We start from the raw sequence: 18,781 nt of genomic DNA, 5'->3' as shown, positions 1-18,781 counted from the left end.
GTGCAGTCATTAGACCTGACATCCAAACTAAACTTTGAGTGCGTTCCATCCTTTTCTAAAGGAAAAAGCAAACGGGCAAACTAATGAAAAATGTCTTGGAGAGTGAATAGGTGAAATTTCTAGTTCCTCTATCAAACAATCCCACTGTGTTCATTCCTAGAGGAAATACATGAACATTGACTTTTTTTAATGTTTTCCCTCCTTAAACATTTTTTATTTATTTGAAGGAGGAGGTAATTAGGTTCATTTATTTATTTCTAGAGGAGGTACTGGGGATTGAACCCAGGACCTTGTGCATACTAGGCATGCTCTCTACCAGTTGAGCTATGCCCTCCCTCCTGAACATTGATCTTTTCTAATTATTTCTCTGAGCACTGCAAGCAAAAAGATAAGATTGTGTCATATTAATTCTTATTTCTGGAATTTTATTTCCTCATATTTTTCAGATATTACTATATTCCTATACCAGTAATATACACTGTATTTCATGTAAATATGCAAACCATGTGTCTAATACCACCCCTAAAAAGGCACGTAGAAGTATAATTGTATGGTGTATACTCAGGCGTGGAGAGGCAGGTGTTAGGGAGCTTGAGTCTGAAGTTTTGCTGCCATGGTATTTTCATTACAGCCACAGAAATAATGAGGGATACACTGTGGAGTTCACAGCTCAAATGCAAATTATGAATATAGATTTCCAGGATAGTAAGTTGTTTTAAATCTAACGTGGAAAGAAACTGTTATAGATGCCAGTCAACCTGGAGAGCCTAACCACGTATAATTAGTGATCATTATCAAGCACAGAGTAAGGTGGAATATGCTTGGATCAATAGAAAGCTAATGACTCCTTCAGGATTTTAAAGAAAAGACTACCTTTCATTAACTTACACATGAGAAGTGTGGTATATTCTAAATAAAATGCTATCAAAATGCAGTTTCAGTGGCCACATTTGAATTCTTCCCAAGCACTCTGCTTTTCTCTGTATTAGACTGTCCTCTATAACACTAGGTCTTCAGTGTCCAAAAATAAGACAAATTTTCATGAATCACTGATATGCAACAGCTGTTCCCTTTTAAAAGGGAGGGAAACCATCTTTCCCCTCCAGTTTTTCTACCACACAGCTAACCCATCGTGTACTCATACGAAAACCTCATTCTCTCAGTGTCGGTTCTGCTCTGTTTCATGATCACCTGACAGAGAAAGTTTTTTCCTATAATCATCAGGAATGGTCCTCAGATTGTTAAGACTGAGGAAAGAGGGTAGGAAGGGATACATTTGGGAGTTTGAGATTTGCAAATATTAACCACTATACATAAAAATAGATAAGTTTCTTCTGCATAGCACAGGAAGCAATATTAAATATCTTATAATAACCTTTAATGGAAAAGTATATGAAAATGAATATATGTATGCATATGCCTGACTGGGACATTGTGCTGTACACCAGAAATTGACATATTGTAACCTACTGTACTTCAAACAAACAAACAAAAAATATCAGTGGCCTTCAGTCATAACAAATCTAGAGGAGGTGCCTTGACCACAGAAAGCAGGATATTTTGGATAATAGTTTTATGTCTATACTGTTACTCCTCATGCTCTTGAATTTAGACCATATTGCATCTTAAAACGGGTGTCCTGGTTTTTCTCAGTCACATGGATCTGAATAAACCCCACCTCATGAAGTAGGTCCTTTCCTCTTACCCACCCCTTCCCTGGGACCGTCATGGCGATAAATGAAAAGCAGGTAATGCAAGAATAACATCAACAAATTTCAGCCTTCAGGTTGTAGGTCATTAATAAGAGTGTGTCCGTTTCAAGAAACCTCAACTAATTCAATAAAAACATTGTACAATCTGCAGATAATGAGATCTTTCCACAGATGTCCTTGCTCATTGACAGGTATCGATCTCATGAGTTTTAAAGAATTTCAACACTTAATTCTGTTGGGAATTTAACATCAGAGTTTGGTTAATCTTCAAAAGTATGAGTTTCTTAGTGTAAGTCCACTGAGAGCATTGCTTGAACATTTGTCACCTTCATTACATTTGTCATGTTTCTGTCTAGTGTGAGTTGGTTGTGGTGTATCCTGAGGTTAATGCTTAAAGTCCTTGACACGTTTGTACATTTCCATCTTATGTGAATTCTTTCATGACCACAAAGGTGTAGATTTTTGATAAAGTTGATCATACTCATTAAATTTGTTAAGTTTCTCTCTATAAAGAATTCTGTTATGTTCCACAAGGCTTCAGACTTCAATATGCTTTGCCATGTATTTTTTGTGGTTTCTCTCAAAAATATATATATTCTGATATCAAGTGAGGTGTGAGTTCTAGTTACAGGCTTTGCCACATACATTAGTTTTATACGGTATCTCTCCACAACGGAATCGCTTGTTATTTTTAATTGAAATGTAAGTGATGCATAATATTATGTTTCCAGTGTAGCATTGCTGGTGTAATATTTACATACATTATGAAATGATCAGAACAATAAGTCTAGTAGCCATCTGTCCCCAAACAAAGTTATTATAATATTATTGAGCATATTTTTAACGCTGCATGTTACATGCCATGACCTACTTACTGTCCAGCTGGACATGTGACCCTCTTATTCCTCTACACCTATCTCACCCCACTACCCCTTTCTGAAAATCACAAGTTTTACTGTGAGTCTGTTTTCACCATATTTTTCATTTTTTAAAAAGATTCTATATAGAAATGAAACCATGTGGTATTTGTCTTTTTCTCACTTCTTTCACTTAGCCTAGATCCATCCATGTTGTTGCCAATGGCAAGATTTCTTTATCTTATGGCTGAGTAATAGTCCATTTTATATATATATCCCACACTTTCATTATCCATTTGTTCATCAGTGGTGCTCAACCCAGGCTTCACATTAGATTGCTGAGACATTCTGCAAATACTTGGGAGTCTCTTTCTTTCTTTCTTTCTTTCTTTCTTTCTTTCTTTCTTTCTTTCTTTCCTTCTTTCCTTCTTTCCTTCTTTCCTTCTTTCCTTCTTTCTTTCTTTCTTTCTTTCTTTCTTTCTTTCTTTCTTTCTTTCTTACCTTTTTTATTGAGTTATAGTCATTTTACAATGTTGTGTCAGTTTCCAGTGTAGAGCACAATTTTTCAGTTATACATGAGCATACATATATTCATTGTCACTTTTTTTTTTTTTTTTTTTTTGCTGTGAGCTACCACAAGATCTTGTATATATTTCCCTGTGCTATACGGTATAATCTTGTTTATCTGTTCTGCATTTCCTTGTCAGTATCTACAGACTTTGAACTCTCAGTCTGTCCCTTCACACCCCCCGCCCCCTTGGCAACCACAAGTTTGTATTCTATGTCTATGAGTCTGTTTCTGTTTTGTATTTATGTTCTTGTTCTTTTTTTTTTTTTTTTTTTTTTTTTTTTTTTTTTTTTTTAGATTCCACATATGAGCAATCTCATGGCATTTTTCTTTCTCTTTCTGGCTTACTTTACTTAGAATGACATTCTCCAGGGACATCCATGTTGCTGCAAATGACATTATGTTGTTGTTTTTCATGGCTGAATAGTATTCCATTGTATAAATATACCACATTTTTTTATCCAGTCATCTGTCAATGGACGTTTAGGCTGTTTCCATGTCTTGGCTATTGTAAATAGTGCTGCTATGAACATTGGGGTGCAGGTGTCTTTTTGAAGTAGGGTTCCTTATGCCCAGGAGCAGGATTACTGGGTCACATGGTCTCTTCCTAGTCTTTTGAGGAATCTCCATACTGTTTTTCACAGTGGCTGCACCAAACTGCATTCCCACCAGCAATGTAGGAGGGCTCAGACAGTCCCTTTCATATAGTCTGTGTGGGGTCCAACCTCAGTGATATTTGAGGGGCCCCAGGTGATTCCGGTCTGCATCCCTCACTGAGCATCCGGACTTTGAGTCCTCCCATCCTGAGGGCTGGGATCTGGGCTGAGAGGGAGGGGGCTCTGCTCTGCATGGGGATGGATCAGGGCCTGGTCTGTGACCTGAAGGGGGCTGTCAGGTCCAGCTGAGGCACCCACTGCTGCAGTGTGGGTGAGGGGCTCACCAGGAGGGGAGGGTGATCTGAGGACAGTGTGGGGAAACTCCCTTGTTAGTCTGTGTGTGGAGTTTCCTGTCCCGAGCCCCTCCTGTGACAGCAGGCAGCAGAGGATTGTCTGTTCCACATGGTGAGGTCTCCCCTGTGTGTGTGGTTGTGGCACAGGGAGGGCTGTGTTGATTCTCAGCATTGAATACCATGTTTTCAACCTTCAAGATTGACTTCTGAAGACTCACGTTGCTTGAGGAAGAAGCTCTGAAAAGAAGGAAGAGGAAAGAAAAGGAATCAGGAATGGCTGTTTCTCAGGTAAAGTCATATTCTCACTGGATTCTCAGTCAGACGTTCCTCAAATGCCCTTCTTTGGACTCATTAATCCTGTCTGACTCTGCAGTGTCTTGCCTGACACCTGTACATTCACAGTCACCCAAGACCCTCCCTCAGTGCCTGTCCTCCCCACTTAGACTCCAGCCCTATAATAATTGTATTTCAGATTAATGATCAGAGTCCTTTCAGTGATTCCTCTGAAGATGAAACAGATTTCCAAAAGCATCAGAGTAATGCCATAATTGCCTATAAATGACAAGTCTTGATAATGCTTATTATTAAAGACCCAATGAGAGATAACTAGAATGGGATTAAGTAACAAATCTACTTATTTCTGTAACGTATCTTTTAAAACTGTGACTGGTAATATTATATCAGGACATCTTAGGATCTGAGGAGTTTCATACAATTTTGGAATCCTCTATTAATGTATAAGAAATATAAGGTTAAAAGGTTTAGTTGTTTTTGTTTTTTGTTTTAGTTTGACAAAGCTCCAATTAAAGGGAGCATATTAAATAACCCTGATTAGTTCCACATGTACCAGGTGAGAGAGAAATCCTTCAAGATATTCCAGGGGTCATCTAGAATTGCCTAGAGTTATTTGAAAGTCAAAAAGTCTTCACTCAGATCCAGATTTTTGGGAAGGTTGTCACAAATACCACAAGGTTGTGTACATTGACTCATACAGGAAATGATACTTAATCACCCATTTGTTCAAAGTAACAATACGAGATTTCAAAGACAAATACAAAAGGATATAGAGTTGTAAGGGATACTTAGCTCTGCTGTGTCGAAAGGTTTTACTTAGGAATCATAGACCTGTTGAACGAAACAAGAAGTGTAGGAAATAAGTTGAGTAAAACCCAATTTTTTTCCTAGCCAGTTTATATAAAGGTAAGGCAAAAACTTTCACAATCTCTTACTAGGATCAGACCAGTAGTCAAAAACATCTTCCTTTAAAAGAACAATCATTTTTCATTTATCAGAGGGAAAACCCAAATTTGAGTTTTGTACCAAGGCAGTTTTAACATTAAACTCAATTATCTTTATTTCCTGTGTAAAGGAAGCCAAATATAGATGAACCTACTTTTCGTGTTAGTGTGTTAGTATTTTATCTTATTTGGGAATGATCTAGATATTTAATAACTACCCATCATTCAGTTTAACTTGGGAGAAGTGTAAGGTTTCATGTTGCCAAAGAGATTTGGGAAAGCAATTCAAAATCTTTACCTTAAACGCTTTACCTCATACACATATAATGAATTCAGTTGTTTTCAACATTAATGTTTAGATTACTCACAAAAAATTTTATCATACGGAGTTATTTTTCTTGCTGACAGTTTTATAACAGAGACAACATAAGCTTCTTTGACTGAAAACTCTAGGTAGGATAAAAATTATATGCCTCCATTGTTTTCATTTCATTTTATTTTATTATTTTTTGATAGAGATACTGGAGATTGAACCCAGGACCTCATGCATGCTAAGCATGCACTCTGCCACTGAGCTGTACTCTCTCTCTGCCATTATTTTCAGTTTTGGTAACTCCAAAGATATGTGTGTTTTCATCGAACCAAGAACCTTAAGCTAGCTTTCAGTTATTAAACTTTAATCCCACATTGCACGAACTTGAATAGCATTTTGGTTAGGTTTCCTTAGTTTCCTTAATTCCTATAAGTGCTTGTTTGTTTTTAAGCCAAATGAGTAGAGTTCTTTTACAAATTGTAGCAATACCATCCCAACTGAGGAAAAAAAAAACACATCTACAAGATACATATACACATATATAGAGATATACATGAAAGTGCAGACAGATGCAAACAGAAAATATATATTTCCCTTTAATTTTTAGCCAAGTCTCAGATATGAAGTCAAAAGACGTTAGATCCAATTTGTGTTTGCATGGTGTGTGGACTCTTTTAAATCCTTTGTGAAATTGATTTATCTTTTGGAAGCTTCTGCATACCAGTGAAACAATGCATTACGTTGTCTGCAGAGAGGGTATGAACCCTCTCTTGTAAGGGTGCTTTTATGTGTACGGAAAGGTGCAAAAGTCTCGGCTCATTGAAATTGTTCCTTGGATCTGCACGCTAGCTATCTAGGGCCAGTATTCTTCTGTTTCATATCCTGAGTTCCCCGAGGGTGCACCACTGGGGGTGGCTGCAGTTGACGAGGGCTTGGCTGAAGTCAGTCTGTTCTTCTCCATCCTGAATTCCCTCAGGTTCCCTGTCCTGGGCAGTGGTCGTGGCTGATGGCTTAATGGTCAAAGCATCTTTTGTTTGCTGATATGGCAGGCAACATTTTTCATTCACAGGTTCATAAAGTCTTCCTACCAACATGGCTAGTGAGACACATTGTAAAATATAAAGTCATCTACCTAATAAAGTAAACAAAACTTATCCAAGTCACTACATCTTTTAAAAATGTGATAAATCTTCTTTTATTCATATCTGTGTTACACCAGGACATTCTGCTCCTTTTACCTGAAAATATTTTAAATATGCTAATTTCTTTATCTAAACATCGTCATATTTGCAGGGATTCCCATGTCGCTATGAATGAAATGTTTCACATGTAGGGATGTGATAAAACATACATTGTAGTAGATATTCTCTGACAGACATTTCCATAAAAATATTACCGGTTGAAATGAACTTGTGTATTTCACAGTCTATTTTCACTTTCTTTAGGGTTCGTATTAAAGAGAATGAACTTGGCTACTAAATGCCCTTGGACATATTGCAGCTTAATTATTCTTTAGATGGAAACAAATCCCAATGTCTTCTGAAGACTAAATATTTTACAGGCTCTGTTATCCACACTTGGGAGACAGGATTCCCAGAGATGGGCCATTATGTATAGCTTAAGCTTACAGGCAACATCCCCTTCGTGATTTTTTTTTCTTTTTTTTTAATGTATCTACTGAGCTAGCAGCCACATAAAAGAGCTGGAGACAGCCCTGCTATTTTCCTGGAAAAATGAGGAGAGGGAAAGTTTTAGCATGTCACTTATAAGAGCTCTCAACTGATAATTGTAGAGAAATTTATTTATTCTTAAGAGTCTGAAATCACTTTTGGTTTATTTTACCAATGGAATCCCATTACACTTAACTTTCTGGGATTCTCTCTCTCTCTCTCTCCCTCTCTCTCTCTCTCGCTTCTCTGCCAATCTTCTCAATGTTTAGTGTCTACCCTTTTATGGATTTTTAGGATTACTTCACTGCTTGGTTTGATAGCAGCTGATTTTAACCCTGGGAGGTTTGATTCCTAGAGTAGTATCTTCTCACTAGGCCAGCAGTTCCTTGCCTATTTCAGTCTGTGGACTTGTTCTGCTGGGGGAGGTTTTTCCTCTGGCTCATATTAAATAATTCACCAATCAGGGAAGAAGACCTCTTGATGTTTTTAATCCCTTCTCTCCCATTTTGGTTGCTATTTCTGTTTTCATCTACATTTTGTATCCAGACATCTACCTTTCTCACCAAAATGTATTAAAAGGCTTTGAGGGAAATTGTATGACAAGCCAAAGAAATCTTTGCATTATTCATTATGACACTTAGCACACTATGTTTTAAATGCTTGCATTTTTGTCTTTCTTCCCCTATTAGACTGTGAATTTCAGGGCAAGAGCTGTGGCTTTATCTTTTTTTTTTTTTAACATTTTTTATTGATTTATAATCATTTTACAATGTTGTGTCAAATTCCATTGTTCAGCACAATTTTCAGTCATACATGGACATATACACACTCATTGTCCCATTTTTCTCTCTGTGAGCTACCATAAGATTTTGTGTATATTTCCCTGTGCTATACAGTATAATCTTGTTTATCTATTCTACAATTTTGAAATCCCAGTCTATCCCTTCCCACCCTCCGCCCCCCAGCAACCACAAGTCTGTGTTCTATGTCTATGAGTCTCTTTCTGTCCTGTATTTATGCTTTGTTTTTTGTTTGTTTTTGTTTTTGTTTTTTAGATTCCATATATGAGCAATCTCATATGGTATTTTTCTTTCTCTTTCTGGCTTACTTCACTTAGAATGACATTCTCCAGGACCATCCATGTTGCCTTAAATGGCGTTATGTTGTCTGTTTTTATGGCTGAGTAGTATTCCATTGTATAAATATACCACTTCTTCTTTATCCAGTCACCTGTTGATGGACATTCAAGCTGTTTCCATGTTTTGGCTATTGTAAATAGTGCTGCTATCAACATTGGGGTGCAGGTGTCATCCTGAAGTAGGGTTCCTTCTGGATATAAGCCCAGGAGTGGGATTCTTGGGTCATATGGTAAGTCTATTCCTAGTCTTTTGAGGAATCTCCACACTGTTTTCCACAGTGGCTGCACCAAACTGCATTCCCACCAGCAGTGTAGGAGGGTTCCCCTTTCTCCACAGCCTCTCCAGCATTTGTCATTTGTGGATTTTTGAATGACGGCCATTCTGACTGGTGTGAGGTGATACCTCATTGTAGTTTTCATTTGCATTTCTCTGATAATTAGTGATATTGAGCATTTTTTCATGTGCCTTTTGATCATTTTCTATGTCTTCCTTGAAGAATTGCTTGTTTAGGTCTTCTGCCCATTTTTGGATTGGGTTGTTTATTTTTTTCTTATTGAGTCATATGAGCTGCTTATATATTCTGGAGATCAAGCTTTTGTTGGTTTCATTTGCAAAGATTTTCTCCCATTCCATAGGTTGTCTTTTTGTTTTACTTCTGGTTTCCTTTGCTGTGCAGAAGCTTGTAAGTTTCATTGGGTCCCATTTGTTTATTTTTGCTTTTATTTCTTCTAGGAGAAAATTTTTGAGATGTATGACAGATAATGTTTTGCCTATGTTTTCCTCTAGGAGGTTTATTGTATCTTGTCTTATGTTTAAGTCTTTGATCCATCTTGAGTTGATTTTTGTGTATGGTGTAAGGGAGTGTTCTAGCTTCATTGTTTTACATGCTGCTGTCCAGTTTTCCCAACACCATTTGCTGAAGAGACTATCTTTATTCCATTGTATATTCTTGCCTCCTTTGTCGAAGGTTAGTTGACCAAAAGTTTGTGGGTTCATTTCTGGGCTCTCTATTCTGTTCCATTGGTCTGTATGTCTGTTTTTGTACCAATACCATGCTGTCTTGATGACTGTAGCTCTATAGTATTGTCTGAAGTCCAGGAGAGTTATTCCTCCAGCCTCTTTCTTTCTCTTCAGTAATGCTTTGGCAATTCTAGGTCTTTGATGGTTCCATATAAATTTTATTATGATTTGTTCTAGTTCTGTGAAATATGTCCTGGGTAATCCTTTAGTGATTAACAAGCAAGAGAATACAAAGGTTAAAGTAAAGGAAATACATCTAATATGGATTCAGATTTGTTCTTTTCTATTACAGTAATAAATGCTCTTATTAATATTGCAAATTAATTATTCTTCATATGGTAATAAAATCCAATGTCTTCTGAAGTTTATTTATTTTACAGGCTTTGTTATCTTTCCACACTTGACAGAACTTTCAGAAATAGAAAATAAAGGGAAGAGCTATAATATATTACAGTTTGAAAATTAAAAGTGAAGCTTTCTAAAAATCCCCATAACAGACATATATACAGTCAATTTGAAACTATAATGTGTTTAGTGATTATACCCTCAAGTATAATTTCATAAAGAAGTTTTTGTGAGAGATAGTTAAAAGTAAATCCCAAAAGTGGGATATAGAGGAAGTATTTAAAGAATAGTGCAATTTTCATAAAAGGAAAAAAAATTTTCCTGTTTCTGTGGTTTCTCTTTTTATTCTATCTATATTGGATTATGGATGTTAACTAAACTTACTGTGGTAATTATTTCTGTATATAAGTCTGAACATTATGCTGTACATTAACCTTACACTGATGTATGCCAAGTACCTCTCAATAAAACAGTGGGGAAAGTTGGTGTTAAACGCAAATAAAACACTTTAGCAAAAAGAAAGAAAGAACAATGCAAGTTATATCAATTTTTAAAAATGTATTACTCTTTTTAAAGCAATGGTTAGTGAGAGAAATTATCACATGCCTTAGTCTTCCCATCTCAGACCCCAGATTTTGTCCCTGAATCTCGGGAGCTGACAAGCAAGTTTAGTTGTAATGCTGGTTGAAGAGGGAACAGAAGGGAAAACCTTTCTGTACGGTGTCAGTCTGAAATGGACCATTCTACCCAGAGAGAGTTTTGTATTTCTCATTCTAGTTTGTAATACAGAGAGAAGTCCATTTGTCGTTTCCTTAAACTGCTTAAATTAATTCAAATTGCAGGAAATGTTACCGGATCCACCACCACCCCACAGCGACCACCTGCAGACCGACGTTCCTAACCACTGAATTCCGTGAGCCTCACGAGCGGGACAAGCGAGCCACCTGCTGGCAATAACTGCTTTTTATTGAAACCGCCTTGAACCTGTTAGGATGCATCTTAATTTCCGACATAACTGGTCCACACTGTAAGCTTTTACCTTAAAATTGGTGGAAATTAACCTAAAATGAGCAGTTTCAGGTACAGGGAAGCACCACCCCCTCCACGCCCCCTGCGCTGACGTAGACTTACCCGCCTCACCCCTCGCGGGTTGCGCCCGCCCCGGAAGTCCCGCCCCCAACTCCGCGCGCCCAGATTCTTCCGGAACCGGAAGAGGAGAGCGCGGATTGAAGGTCACGCTGAACACTCTGTCTCCCTTTCTAGTGTAAATCTGTGCTGCGAGGTCCCCCTTTCTCCGTCCTAGGGTGTGCGAGTCTCTATGGACCTAAAACCCCAGCACCCGGCCCTCCGCCCCACGTAAATCCAGAGTCGCCGTTTCAGGTGGGGTATCACTTTCCTTTGGGTTTGAAACCGCTCGGAGGCTGGTCCCTGCCCTTGGCTTTTCTGCCTTCTGTCGCGGAGCCATTACCTTTCGTGTCTTTTTCCTCTTTGATCCTTTTCTAACCTCGGCCATCACACTCCCACCCCTTGTAACGTCCTATTCCGCTAGGTGGACTCGCGCCCCCAGCCTCGCCCTCTCGGCCCCTGGAGAGCAGCGCCGGCCGCCCCGCTCCCGTGAGGCCGCGTCCTCTCCCGGGTCCCGGGATTCTAGGGAGCCCGGCCCTCTCCTGAGACCCCCTCCCTCCCAGCCCCTCTGTCCTCCTGTCCTCAAGGCTGTCCATCTGCTCCGCGGGCCTCCCCTTCGTAGTCAGCCCTTCCCCCACCCTGCGTGGGGGTGGGTGACTTGGCTACCCTGTGACACCCAGTATTCTTCCGTCCCAAGTTGAACCCAGCTGGAAAATGGTCTCTTCTGGTAGGCGGTCATCTTATTTTGTCTCCATCCTTGTAAATCCGTGGATGAGGGGGATCAGAAATAGCAAAGGAAAGAGCGAATGAGAGAGAAATAGGAAAAGTGCAAATGAGAAAGGAATGAAGGAGAACCGACGTAGAAAGAGTGACTGAGTCACTTGTAAAGAGACAGTCAACGAAAGAGATGTAGCTTTCAAAAGAGCAGGTGCATAAAATAGAAACGTGAATAAAGCAACAGGATCTCCATGGATTGGAGAGCAACCTAGAGAGAGGGGCCCTGGGTCAGCGGTAGGAGGTGGGGCACTTCATACAGAGAGCAGCCGGGGAGGATAAACGAGTTGGAACCTCAGCATTCAAAGCATGGTACCCTGGGAGAGGAAAAGAGGACTGCTAATGAGTAGAACACCAGACGAAGAGAGAGAGCAGGCAGGGAGCACAGCCACCTGGGATGCCAGCGAGTGGGGAGGGTGACCGGGATAGAAGAGGTGCAAATGGAAGGAGGAGGGAGAGCAGAGGTGGGGGAGGAGGCAGAAATTCAAGGGTATTTAAGACAATGAGAAAGCTTAGGCGGAAGGAGGAACAGAAGGGGAAGCAATTGCAGGGTGGGAAGGGACAGGAGTAAGAGAAGAAATAGAGAGGAAGGCAGACACAGCAGGAGAGTAGAGGGGAACAAAAAGAGACCGAGAAGGAAATAGGGAGACGTAAACAGAATGAAAAGGAAACATAATAGTGCAGGTAGAGGGGGAAACTGGATCCAGATGAGTGGTGAGTTGTTTGGATGTGGATAATTAGTGATTTATTGATTTATGGCCTTAGACTCTTAAGAAATTTGTTTGCTTAAATTATACAGGTGAGGATGAGAATTGCACTGGTTTCCATAAGGTTTGGGCATTTTGAAATTGTCTGCATTATAAGATAACTTCCATTTGTAATCCCTCTTCAGCCGAGGGACAGTGACTAGACTTAGTTGTGGTTCAGGCCATTCCCTTTTCCTGTCATGGGGGAGAGGACTGGGGAAAAAATGACAGCTCTGACATGATACCTCTTAAAGGGAACGTTAAAAGTGTTCTTGTTTTTAAAATTTTTTTAAATGGAGGTACTGGGGATTGAACCCAGGACTTTGTGCTTGCTAAGCACTCTACCGCTGAGCTATACCCAGCCACTGAAGGGGTTTTGTTTTGTTTTTAGTGGATTTACTTTTTTCTCTTTGTTTTCTTTACATTTAATTCTTTTTGTAGTTTTGAATAAATCTTAGAACATTCAATTTCTGCTTCTGGATAATTAATTATTAACTTCTGAGATAAGTTTGGTGGCCTTAGGTAGTCTCTTCATGTAATTCTTTTCTAAATGATATATTTTCCATTTTAAAAACTTTATAACACCAGAATTTTTAGGTTAAAAATAATTCACAAATGCTTTCTCTTTATTGATTCATATTTATTGTTGCCTTAGTGATTCTCCCCTCTTTATATATTGGAAAAGTTCTTTGGTAACTGGTAAATAATTTTAGGCTATTTTGATGAGTACTTGGTAAAGATGTCGATAATCTTTTATGTTAACAGTCAAAGCCCAGTTTAACCAGGTGGTGTAATCAGTTTTTTCCCCTCTTGTTTGTTGTGTGAAAATAGTGAACTGTGAGGTGACATGAAGATGTTCCCTCAGGTCCCTCTTGACAGTCTTTGCAAATGGTGGACGATGGGCTGGATGGACTTGGAACCTTCTTCCAACAGAGCCCATCTGTTCACCATGAAGAACTTTGCTCAGAGCTCATTTCTGAGTTGACCCCAACGATATTTTCTTTACCCATGGCTATATTTTTGCAATTCTTTTTAATTTTTAAAATTTTACTGTGATCTTCTGGAAAAGAAGAATTAAATGCTTGGTACCAGTGTGAGTAGACCTTGAAAGAGACATTTCCTTTGCTCAGGCTCATGAAAGATGGTCCTGGTGTTTTAATTTGGAAGGATGAGAAAGACAGACTCTGCCCACTGGCCCTTCAGGATCCCATTTCAGAATTCAGTTACACTGGGTTCTGTTCACTCCACCCAGCATTTCCTCAGACAGAGCTCCCCTCTGGGCCTCAGGGAGCCCACTTGTAATACAGAGATGGGAGTCTAGACCAGAAAGTCTCCGTCTGAGCAACCCTGACCCCTGAAATGATTGGCCAAATTGGGTGTGTGTGTGTGTATGTGTGGCAGTTCTTCTTGGAGAGTGTCCAGTTATGTTTAGAATTTTAAATGGATCCCATTCCCCCTAGAATGAAAAAAGAAAACTAGACATTCTGGAATGGAGACAAGAAGATAGGCTCAGAGTAAAGGCGACCGTAGTCAGATGTATTCCTCTGCATTAAGTCTAATTTGAGGAGAGTTTTTATAGTCAGTTCTGACATTCAGACCTACGCTGGCTCTTACTTGTCCTCAGGACCAGATCCTGACTCCTTACTGGCTCCACAGCCCTGTGTCGTCCTCCCAGCCCTGCCAGTGTCTCCACCTCATCCTGGGAGCTCACCCTGTTCTCAAGGTTCACTCTGCCTCCGTCACATTCAGCTTTTCTCTTTTTCCAGACACCAGCAACTTTTCTGTGTCAGATCAGAGTCCCTGTTCTTTTCTTTTCCCTTTAAATCTCCATAGCTCAGGCCCTTTGTCCTCCATCAGGTCTAGGCTCAGGGTTGTGTCCCCAGCCCCTCCTGACAACCTCTGTCACATTCACCAGGTCCTATTACCTCTGTGTCAATCACCTTCATCAGAAGAGCCCTTCTCCATGGATTATTTGGAGCCTTTTCCATTCTCCCCGCATTGAAGGGCTGACAGTGTTCCTCTTCCTCCCAGGATGGCCGCAGCACCTCACTCTGGGGAGGTGATTAGATGCTGGGACTCTGGGTTGGGCTGAATAATCCTCAAGGGAGACCAGGGGAACAGGGTAGATGATGCAGATGGTGCCATATTTGTTCTGGACGTTTCAACCCTAGTTGATCCTTACCCTGTGTGCTACGTAATTACTCAAAAGAAGACTCAAAAGATGTAGGGTGTCCCAAAAATCCCAGCAGAACTGGTGTCCTCATGCAGTGTCCTGAGGTGTCCCCATGTTTACTGTGCTGTGTCACTGCTGTGCTGTAGCCCCCAGGTGTTCCAGGCTGTGCACATCCAGGGACCTGTTGCCACCTTGACGGAAGCTTTGCCTTCCAGCAGTGCATCCGCTCAGAGTCGGGGATAGTGATCTCACTGTGCTGAGGGTGGGCAGACGTCCGGAGCCTAAGGCGGCATGAAGGAGGCGCCCCCCAAAAAAGCTAAGATATCCTCTACAAAGTGCCTTTGTAACTGGACCCCATCACTTGCCCAGTTGCTGCTAAGTTTTCCCAGCAGGGCCGACTTCCTGACCGTCATACTGAATGCCCACTGTTCTTTGGGTGGCAGCTTGTGTGTGTTCCTGTCATGATGCCTTTGCTGAGAGGTCCTTTCCCTTTTGCCCTGTTTCCCACGCGTGTGTGGAGGAGAGGTGGAGAAATGGGGAAAGTGGAGGGGAGCCTGTGGGGTCTGCAGGAGGGACCTGGCAGCCGGTGTGGGCGGCAGGCTGAGCCCCGTGAGCGGTGTGTGCACCTGTCCCTTGAGGGCTCCAGGGGCATGTGGGACTGTGGGCACAGGATGTCTCAGTTCAGGCTGGAGCCCCTGGAATGGGGTTCATGGGTACTTGTGGGGTTCACTGCAAGGGTTGAGGTGCCGTGGTGTCTTGGCTCAGGTTCCCTGGGACACAGCTGCTGAGACCGAGGGTTACATGCCTTGGCTTAATTGGGTATTTTTCATGGTCGTACCTGAGGAGGACGGAAGGCAGTGGGTTTAGGCAGAGAGAAACATTTTGCTCCAGTGTTAGAAGTGTGGCTGGAGCTGAAACGGGGAGCTCTGGGTGCAGGGGATGGATCTCAAACTTCCCCCATTCCTAGGGGCTGGAATCTGGGCTGAGGGGGAAGGGGCTCTGCTCTGCATGGGCATTGACTGAGGCCTGGTCTAGGACTGGAAGGCTAGTGGGGTCCAGCTGAGGCGCCCACTGCTGCAGTGTAGGGGAGGGGCTCACCAGGAGTAGAACTAGATCTGAAGAAAGCATGGAGAAACTCCCTTGTTGGTCTGTGTGTGGAGTTTCCTGTCCCGAGCCCCTCCTGTGACAGTGGGCAGCAGAGGATTGTCTGTTCCACGTGGCGAGGTCTCCCCTGTGTGTGTGGTTGTGGCACAGGGAGGGCTGTGTTGATTCTCAGCATTGAATACCATGTTTTCAACCTTCAAGACTGACTTCTGAAGACTCACGTTGCTTGAGGAACAAGCTCCAAAAAGAAGGAAAAGGAAAGAAAAGGAGTCAGGAATGGCTGTTTCTCAGGTAAAGTCATAATCTCACTGGATTCTCAGCCTGTCCTTCCTGAAATGCCCTTCTTTGGACTTGAGAATCTTGTCTGACTCTGAAGTATCCAGCCTGACACCTGTGCATTCACGCTTACCTGGGGCCTTCGCTCAGAGTCTGTGAATTAATATCCGACTTCCCTGAGGCTCCCTGGGCGGCGTCCTGGGCAGGCTTCACCCCTGTGGATTGGAGACGCGGAGTCAGTGCTGTGGAGCAGCAGGGAGGGTTTAGGGGTCTATCTGGGTGCACTGTCTGCACCCTGTAAACGAGGATGAAGAAGATGCAGTTGGAAGTCAGGTATTAATGTGCACAATACCTGGTAAAATCTGGAAAAAAGACCAATGAAGAGAAGTTTGTTCTGACTTTTTCTAAGAGAACTGAAGCTAAATGAGTGAGTTACTGACTTTAAATCTTAATGATTGGGAAGGGAGTGCAAAGTTCAGAAACAGACATCAGCGATAGAAGGGGTTTTATTCCATCATTGAATTTAAACTATGAAATCAGCCTAATTCCCTAACAGTTGGATAAAAATCACTTTCATTAGTTACGTTTCCGTGATGCTGTCTTTTCATTCTGTGGGTTGTATCCTTTGACAGTTTAGCTTTGGTGCAGGTGATGTTCAAGCTCCATCCTTCTGCTGGTAGACACCCAGTGTCTCAGCACCCTTTGTTACTGAGCCTGTCCTTTGCCCTTTGTGTCCTCTTGGCTCCCTTGCCTCTGCATTTTTCATGTATTCACAGGATGATTTCCTATGTTCTCTTCTGCCCCACTGATCTGGGTGTCTGGGTTTTTTCTAGTAGTATGTCTTGAAATCTAAAAATGCTGGCCTCCATCTTCTTTTTCAAGAGTTATTTTGGCTATTTGTGGTCCCTTGAGATTCCCTGTGAATTTTGGCATGATTTTTTTCTCTCACTGCAAAAATTGCATATGAAATTTTGATAAGAATTGCTTTGAATATACAGAACACTTTGGGTAGTTTGGTCATTTTTAGAATAGTAAGTCTTCCAAAGCATTAGTTCAGAGTGTCTTTTTATTTGTATATCTTTGTGTTTCTTTTAGGCATGTTTAATAATTTTCAGTGTACACTTTTAAAATTTTTTTACTTTTTTTTTTTTAACTGGCAGTTTCTTTCTATTTAATTATGTATGTATGTATGTATGTGTTTGTTTTTTGGGGGGGTGGTAATTAGGCTTATTTATTCATTTATTTTAACGGAGGTACTGGGGATTGAACCCAGGACCTCGTGCATGCTAAGCACACGCTCTACGACTCAGCTATACCTTCCCCCTGTCCTTGGCTCTTCCTTTCCTAAGTATTCTATCCTTTTGGTGCTGTACTATATAGGATCTTTTCCTATTTTCTTTTGACATTGTTCAGTGTGTATAGATATGCAACTAGTTTTTGCCTAATGATTTTTTTATGCTGCAACTTTTCTAAAGTTTTTTTCTTTAAAGTATTAGTTTTCTCAGGGAATCATTTTGCTTTGTACATATAAAACCCTGTCTCCTACAAAAAAGAGAATTTTGCTTTTTCAATTTGGGTAATTTTCTTTTTTTTGTCTAGTGTCTCTGGGACTTTCAGTACTCCCTTGAACAGTAGTGTAGAGTGTGCACCTTTCCCTTTTTTTATTGTAAACATTTAGCAATGTAGACTTTCTTAGTACAATGTTGACTGCATCTCATACATTTTGATACGTTGTTTTTTTAGAGGGGGAGGGGGGAAGTAATTAGGTTTGTTTGTTTGTTTGTTTGTTTATTCTTAAAGGAGGTACATGGGATTGAACCCAGGACCTTGTGCACGGTAAGCAGGCACTCTACCACTGAGCTATATACGCACCCCCATGATATGTTGTGTTTTTATTTTCATTCATACATTTTTACAGTTTCCTGGTAGTTTCTTGTTTGAGCTTCTTTAAGAATGAACTGTGTGATTTCCAAGTTTTGGAGATTTTCCTGTTTTCCCTCTGCTTTTTCCTGCTGGTTTCATTTCATTGTAGTTGGAGAAGATACTTTTTACGATCTGAGTCTCTTAATATTTATTCCGGTTTGTTTTGTGGCCTACGATGTGGTCTGTCATGGGGAATGTTTCACGTTTGCTTGAGAAACACGTGTTTTCTGCTGTTGGGTGGAGTGTTCTGTATATATATGTGTTAGGTGCAGGTGTCCTGTGGTGGTGTACAAGTTGTCTGTTTCCTTATTAACCTTTTTATTTATTTTTGTGTGTAGGTAAAATTAGGGAATTGGACTCTCGTTAATATTGTGTTGCTGTCTATTTCTCTTTTTGTTTCTGTCAACGTTTGCTTCATTTTGGAGGGAGCTCTAATGTTAGATGTATACGTACTTATAACTGTTGTATCTTCTTGGTGATTTGAATCTTTTATCAAAATATAATGGTTTTTGTCCCTTGTGTAAGTTTTTGCTTTATTTTGTCTGATATAATATAGTTATCCTGATTCTGTTGAAGATGGACTATCTTTTCCATCCTTTTACTTTTCTCCTTTCCATCTCCTTAGATTTGTGAACGTTGAGAGTTCCAACCCTCTGACTCGCTCTCTCTGTGTCTCTCGCCCTCTGTGTCTCCTCCTGCTACTTCCTCTCGTGCTCCCCGATCAGGCACCCTGTATGGTGGTGAAAGGCAGGGGCCCTGGCCAGCCCCCTTCCCTCCACTGTAATTTCAGAGGGCATGGGTTGAGTGTTTCCTTCTGATCATGACTTTGGTGATATGTTGTTGCTTAAT

The 18,781-nt window shown here is 40.8% G+C and overlaps 1 protein-coding gene across 4 annotated transcripts in view; it reads left to right on the top strand.

Annotated features, from left to right (window-relative positions):
* Nucleotides 1-4,280: 4,280 nt before the first annotated feature.
* LOC123618794 (zinc finger protein 836) overlaps nucleotides 4,281-18,781 on the top strand; it is a 29,973-nt gene continuing 15,472 nt past the window's right edge. For 2 of the 4 annotated variants that reach the window (XM_074369189.1, XM_045521841.2), the window contains exons 1-3: nucleotides 4,281-4,374; nucleotides 10,654-11,191; nucleotides 15,935-16,024. Coding sequence is in view for 1 of the 4 variants with exons in the window: in XM_045521841.2 (XP_045377797.2) it covers nucleotides 16,010-16,024 (15 nt within the window). In the remaining 3 variants the exon portion in view is untranslated. The remainder of the gene's footprint in view (nucleotides 4,375-10,653; nucleotides 11,192-15,934; nucleotides 16,025-18,781) is intronic. The other 2 variants (XM_045521843.2, XM_045521842.2) reach the window with 1 other exon arrangement.

This window comes from Camelus bactrianus, chromosome 9 (assembly GCF_048773025.1).
Source record: "Camelus bactrianus isolate YW-2024 breed Bactrian camel chromosome 9, ASM4877302v1, whole genome shotgun sequence".
Classification (NCBI taxonomy): Eukaryota; Metazoa; Chordata; class Mammalia; order Artiodactyla; family Camelidae; genus Camelus; species Camelus bactrianus.
Note: the sequence above shows the minus strand (reverse complement) of the source record. Positions and strands in the feature narration are given on the sequence as shown.